General features: G+C 34.7%; 1 protein-coding gene across 1 annotated transcript in view; it reads left to right on the top strand.

Moving 5' to 3' along the window:
• LOC106868465 (ATP-binding cassette sub-family C member 5) overlaps window positions 1-7,648 on the top strand; it is a 74,543-nt gene that overhangs the window by 24,861 nt on the left and 42,034 nt on the right. Inside the window, exons 6-8 of the mRNA XM_052970999.1 lie at window positions 2,732-2,817; window positions 4,512-4,685; window positions 5,611-5,673. Coding sequence (XP_052826959.1) covers window positions 2,732-2,817; window positions 4,512-4,685; window positions 5,611-5,673 — 323 coding nt within the window. The remainder of the gene's footprint in view (window positions 1-2,731; window positions 2,818-4,511; window positions 4,686-5,610; window positions 5,674-7,648) is intronic.

The following is a 7,648-nucleotide window of genomic DNA, read 5'->3' as shown; positions in this document are numbered from 1 at the left end:
TATATATGTCATCATTTAGAACAAACAGTAAAAAGTTGTCATTATAGTACTTTCGAATGTCAGAGTGAAGAGTTGTTGGCCATTAAAGGCAACTTTACGCTATGAGAAACCATCAAATATGAAGGAAGTACTTCTAAAAGGTGGGAAAGGAAAGAAAAAGGATATAAAGTATATATCTAAAAATATACACACAACCATATTCTTAATACATAGACATAAACCTCCTGCATTTACATCTACACACTCACACAAACATGTATACATACACACACACACACATACATATATATATATGTACTCATACATACACACATATCCACACACACGCACACCTGTATATATATATGTATATGTGTATATATGTATGCAACCTCATCCTCATATTCACATAGGTACTTACATGCATACATGTAACATAATACATATATATAAGGATGATGTTGCGTATATATATATATACATATACATATACATATACATATATATATATATATATATATATATATATATATACATATATGCATGTGTGTATGTATGAGTACATGCATACATGTTTGTGTAAGTCCGTACGTATGTAGGTGTTGTGAACGTAGGATGTCTATGTCAATGTATTGTGAGAATATGGTTGTGTGTATATTTTTATATATATATTTTATATATTTTTTATAATATATCTTAATGATATAGCATTTAGCTAATCCGTTACGCTTGGGATTTGTTGACATGGAGAAAGCCTGTCACAAGATCCTTCACTCTGTGTGATCTGGTGGTCCTTGAGCAAGCTAGGGGTGGACAAATGGCTTGTTAGAGCCATGTGGAGTTGTCAGTTGAGTAAGGGTAAACCTCAGGTACACTCACAAATTGAGTGTACAGGTAGGAGTTCCAGGTGTTTAAGCAAAACTTAGGTAAAAAGTTATTTTTTTTAAACATAACAACTTGTTCAGGAACTTTTTGATGTTATGTCATATATATATATATATATATATAGTTATATATAAAGGGCATTAACTGTGTATTAATGCCTCACGCTATCGAGGGACTAAATAAGTAAAAAAACTACCAAAAATAAGCAACATATTTACCGAAAGCGAGGGAATGCAGCTTTTCAAAATTTATCTCTTAAAAACATTTAACTCAACGGTAGACCACTGGTTTCTCAATCAAATACAGAAAAAACTGTGAAGTAACCTGTATTCCTTTGTTCATCAGTACACGTATGGTCAAGATATATAAAAATAAACAAGAATCAACCTACCACGATGTAGCCATCACAGCAACGATGACTTTTGTTCACAATTATATATCCCTGAAAGAGGTTTTTTCACGCTGACTACTTGATAGATTCTTATAAAGAATTTATCCTATATTATATTATATATATATATATATATGTATATGTATATATATATATATATATATAAACACTCGCAACCCTCAATAAACACTAACAACTGTGATCCTACCACTACGAGTCCACTGCCCTAACCACTGGGCCATTTTGCCTCCACTATTAATGATAATTATATGAGGAATATATTTACAAATAAAATAGGTAATCACGACATTCCTAATAACTTAGGCTTGGCAGATATGTGTAACAATGTGGATAATAGAATCTCTAACAGTTCATGTTCAATTAACACACCTAATTATTCTCTCCCAATTAGAACATGCAAAGACCATCTCTATACCAATGATGGAAATAAACTGTAGTACGGTCTGAGCCATATTTATCGCGTCAGCAATATTTTTATTAGTGATAGCAACAGGGCCCCTGTCTTGGCATACAGTAATTTTGAGAGTGAATGTATGAAAGTATCAGAGGCGCCATAACGTTATAAGGATTGTTAGAAGAAATCATCAGAGAAGTAAATTGAATCGTAAAAGCGAATTGAGTTTTATTGATAACAACGTCCACCTTAAAAATAGAACTTTTGATGGAGAGCTTGAGTTAATGTGTAATTGTGATTTGCCGAATGATGCCTGCAAGATAAGTCTCTTATTAAATAATGGGTCTGCAACTATTCAATCCTAACATCAGGGACACGATATAAGAATATTGGCATGGCTCAAAGACAGTTTTTCAATTACATAATCATTTCTATCAAAGGTGCAGCTATGTGGTAAGAAGGTTGCTTCCGGATCACCTGGTTTTGGGTTCAGTCCCACAGCATAGCACCTTGGGTAAATGCTTTCTGATATAGCCCAGGGCCAACCAAAGCCTTGTAAGTGGATTTGGTTTTAACAGAAACTGAAAGAAGCCCATGCGTGGGTGTGTGTGTGTGTGTGTGCATGAATATATGTATGTAGGTATGTGTGAGTGTGATAGTTGTAAAATGATTGCAAGTGTCATACAAGCAATGACATTCATTTCCGACATTTTGCAAGAACATGTCTGGTGATGGGGGTGGGGATATTACTTTACTTGAAAACAGGTGAGGGTTGCTGACAGGAAGAGCATCCAGGCATAAAAAATCTACTTATCTATTTCAATAAATTCCAACCAATCAATGCAAGCATGGAAAAGTTAGCCTTAAAATGATGATGATGATGATAATGATTAAATTTCAATAAACACGAATTTTTGTCTATTTTATCATTTCCCTATTTACGATTTGTCATGATTTTTTTAAATTATATTTTTATTAGATATTTGTTACTGTGTAACAATGATTTGTTTTTCAAAATACTTTATCATTTATTTATTTATTTCTTGTTTGTTGTTTTCAAGGAATGTCTGTCAAAGTGGCCCTCAATTCCCTCTTCTTCAAAAAAGTGCTCTCTGTGAAATCACTGAAAAACAAGAATATTGGTGAAGTAAGTTCCATTCCATTCATTTAGACAACTTTCATTCAAGGGACAAACAGGGAATCTCCTGTGCAGTTGTTCACCTTTGCTTAATCACCAAAATTCACCAGAACAATTAATTGGACCTTGAAATTTCCTCCCTTCTCTTTCACTCATTTCACTGTGCCTATGCTGGAGCACTGTCCTGTACAGTTAGTCAAAGAAATCAACCTCAGTATTTGTCTTTTAAGTTTGCTGACCATTCTGTTTTGCTCTTGCCACATTAAGTCACTGGTGATGTAAACAAACTAACACAGTTGTCAAGTGGTGGTGGTGGTGGTGGTGGAGGACAAATGGAAACACTAATACACATGCCCTCCCCATGTCTATATCTACCTACCTACCTACCTGTGTATCTGTCTGTCTGTCTGTTTACAGATAAACATGCATAAGAATATATGTATTCCTTTCTATTCTAGGCCCAAGGCCTGAAACTTTGGAGTGATACTGACACCCCCCCCCTCCCGGGGGTGGGGCTCAACTTGGGCTTATTTCTTCTTGCCCTGACATGATGAAAGGCAACGTTAACTTTGGCAGAATTTGGACACAGAATGTAAAGATGAAAGAAATCCTGCTAAGGAATTTCTCTGCTACTCTAAGAAGTCTGAAATATATATTCTTTTATTCTTTTATTCCTTTACTTGTATCAGTCATTTGGCTGTGGCCATGTTGGAGCACCACCTTTTGTCGAACAAATCGACCCCAGGGCTTATTCTTTATAAGCCTAGTACTTATTCTATCGGACTCTTTTGCTGAGCTGCTAAGCTACATGAACATAAACACACCAACATTGGTTGTCAAGTGATGGTGGTGGAGGGACAAACACAGACACACAAATACATATATACATACATACATATATATACATATATATACATATATATCTATAAGTAATTGAAGCAAAGGTAATATATATTTTAACAGGAATATGGTGACAAAGAATTAAATGTAAATTTTGAGTATAATAGTTGATGTAATTTTTAAATTCAATTGGTTTTAATGGATATTCATTATGGGTATTTTTTCTGAAAGTATTCTCAAGGCATCTACTTTTGACGGAATTCTAAAATATAAACTCTTCCTCTCTTCTTTCGCAATCAATATAATCTGCAAACAATATTGTAGAATCCCACTGGCTGTGCATCTACCTTTGTTTATCACTGATTCACTTATCACTGATTCACTTATCACTAATCTGGGATCACATGACATGTTTAATTGTGACCCTTGTTGCACTTGTCATGAATTGACCTGTGATCACACAGGTCAATGATAAGACCAAAAATTCTGCTTGTACCTCAAAAGCATTCCCCAGTGACTATCCACAATGCTTAGGACAAGCTGGGATCTTGGAATGAAACTTATTTTTTTCTCTATATATCCTGTTATTCAATTATCATGGATTCATTAAACATGGTGTTTGTTTTTGGAACCAAACACCTGTAATAAGCAGGATAGGTGTTCTAGATTTCATGAGATAATTCATTAGGAAAAAATATAATGTTTTCCTGTTGTGCCTGGGGAGAGTCATTTTCTTTTTGTGCCTTATAATTTAACACATGAACCTACATAAAGAATCCTGCAAACCAAATCCATAAACGAAATAATTTCTTTCATGTTTTAATTTTCTTATAGAAATGTTTTATTTCCATCTATTTCTCAAGCTGGTCAACCTATTTACAGCTGATTCCGAGCGGGTCTCTGATTCTGCAAAACTTAACACATTCATCATTGGAAGTCCAATCATTGTCCTGGCAGCAATTATCTACAACTATTACCTTCTTGGGCCATTGTCTTTGATTGGATCTTTTGTCTTCATAGGATTCTATCCAACTTTGGTAAGTGTATCGTTATTTTATATGAAAATTGTTATAATTAGTTGATTATAATTAATAACTCTCCTAATGAGTTGAGACAGCTGTCTGTATTAAGTAACAGCTTCTCAGCTACAAGGGTAAGGGTTCACATCCAGCTCATGTTACTCCTCCAGATTTATTATCTGTTTTTTTAAGAATTTGATTTTGTCTTAGAGGGAGAAAGGCAGTGTTCACGACCATTTTAATGGCTACTGAGACTACCAAGGATGCTGAGAGGAAGTTTCTCTCATATCAGCCCCTTGATTGAACATTCACTGAAATTCTGTTTAATGCGCAAAACATTGGTCAATGCATGGCCAAATGTAGAAGAAACTTGGCCAAAATGGCATGCAGTGGAATTGAACCTGAAACCACAATGTTTTAACTTTGCAGTTAAACATTGACATTGAAATACTCATTTAGAGTAATGAGTTCTGAGTTCAAATCATTTTATTCAATCATTAAGGAATTAATAATTGATTAATAGTTACCTTATATCTTTAAGGAATTACCAAAATTACCACTGTTTGAACATAACACCTATTGTGGTACATGTTTTGACCTTTTAACCTCAAAGAAATTATCAAAAGAATCATTCTTGAAGCATAATACTTGTGGTGTCACATGTCTCCACCCTTTTTGCTCTCAAAGGAATTACCAAAACAGTCATCCTTGGAACATCTGTGATTGTAGATTTCTTTAACCTTTAATTCAGGATCCTTGCTGAAATGTAATATCTAGGGTTTTACACGTCTCTACCGTTTAACAAAGAATTTTCATCAGAGCGAAACATCTTCACAGGTTATTTCAGTTCATAAACTGATTGATCAGTCAGTTTCCAGTTATGTCCTATCTCGTGTTCACAGTGTTATGGTGCACTATCATATATGCAATGCATATTTTTCAGATTTTGGTAAACAAGTTTGGAATGGAATACAGAAGAAAAGCTGTAAAACTAACTGACAGAAGGGTAAATTATTTCATTTTGTTACATAACTGTCTGTTCGTTTCCTTGTTAATTTTACTATTTTATCTAATTATTAGTTAATTTTTACAAAGAAAAGCTCAACAGTGTCTTCGAAGTTTTAACTTATTAATCATCATTAGATTATTAAAATTAATAAACATGGAATTAATTAAAAAGTATTGAGTGATTCTTTGGTTTAATGTTCAACCATTTTTTTATACATAACTTCACTTTAAAAACAATATTAATATTTAATCTACCAATTTCCTCACCCATTTTTCCATTCACCCCTCTCACTTTTGCAGTCATTAATGTTGTTCTCTATAAAGCCCACATGGACTGTGTCAAAGATAGATTACAGCAATAAAAGATGTGTGACAATTGTAAGCTGTGACTTAGAAATGAAGGGTTGAAATTTGAATTTCTGTTTTAATGACCACACACTTTGTGATGCATCAAGTCTTTGTATACAAAAATTTTGGATAGAAACACACTTAGTTATTCTGACTCTTTACATTCAAATGCTAGTATCAGCTGTATTGACCAGCTCCTTCACTTCAAAACAACTGACCTTGGTCTTAAACCAGAAACAGTTATTTTGTTTGAGAAAGCCTTTACTGGTTCATCCAGATAGATGAAGTAATAAATTATGATGCACTCAGTGAGTAGTGAAGACATATTACCAATTGATAGATATCAGCATCAACAAATAATTTGTTTGCTGATTTTGCAAGCAAGAGTTACAAACTCTTGTTAGATTTATTAGACCAGGGTAACTTTGGCTGATGAGACACACAAGAAGGTCAAAACACCAACGTCCCAAATTCTCCTTTCTTTAATGAATAAAAACACACATTCATCTGAAAGGTGAGGTTGTTTCCCAATAATGAAATACATCAACAATTAGGATATTCTTATTCGAAAGAGTGTAAGCATCTTGAGAAAAAAGTTGGGCATAAGAGGCATCAGGTGTGGTGTGCAAGAGAGATGACTGCACTGGTATGGTCATGTGGTGTGTATGGCGAGGACAGCTGTGTAAAGAAGTGCCGATCTCTAACTGTGGAGGGAACCTGTGGTAGAGATAGACCCAGGAAGACATGGGATGAAGTAGTGAAGCATGATCTTCAAACTTTGGGCCTCACAGAGACAATGACTGGTGACCGAGACCTTTGGTGATATGCTGTGCTTGAGAAGAGCCATCAAGTCAAGTGAAATTATACTTGTGACTGATGCTGGTCTCACGTAATAAGCAGTTTTTGAGTGTTGGACCTCATGGAAGCAAAGTGGCTGAGCTCCTTTCAAATGTTGGGCCTTACGGAAGCAATGACCAAGATCTTTGGCATTATGTCATGCTTGAGAAGAAGACTCATCAAGCCAAGCAAAATTGCAGTTGTGGCAGATACAGGTGTCATGCAAATGGCACTCATGCTAGTGGCACGTAACAGCACCCATTACACTCTGCTGAGTGGTTGGTGTTAGGAAGGGCATCCAGTCATAGAAACCATGCCAAATCAAACTGAAGTCTGGTGCAGCTCCTCAATTGCTCTGATCAATCTATCCAACCCATGCCAGCATGGATAACGGATGCTAAAGGATGATGATGATGATGATGATGATGATGATGATGATGATAATGATGATGATGATGATGATGATGATGATGTTTAAATTTGCTGCAACATACTAAGAATAAATATGGATGCCATTGGAATTTTGAAGCGCTTTGAATTAAAAAGGTGCAGGATGAGGTATTTCTATTAGTTCTATATTTAAGAGATGAGGAATTATTTACATTATTTACATTTGACGGATATTTGTCCTCATCTTGTTTGTTGTTAACACAATGTTTCGGCTGATATACCCTCCAGCCTTCATCAGGTGTCTTGGGGAAATTTCAAACCTGGGTTCTCATTCCTAAGGTATTTTTCGATGTTATTGTTATTATTATTATTATTATTATTATTATTATTATTATTAT

Source organism: Octopus bimaculoides, chromosome 10, assembly GCF_001194135.2.
Source record: "Octopus bimaculoides isolate UCB-OBI-ISO-001 chromosome 10, ASM119413v2, whole genome shotgun sequence".
Taxonomy (NCBI): Eukaryota; Metazoa; Mollusca; class Cephalopoda; order Octopoda; family Octopodidae; genus Octopus; species Octopus bimaculoides.
Note: the sequence above shows the minus strand (reverse complement) of the source record. Positions and strands in the feature narration are given on the sequence as shown.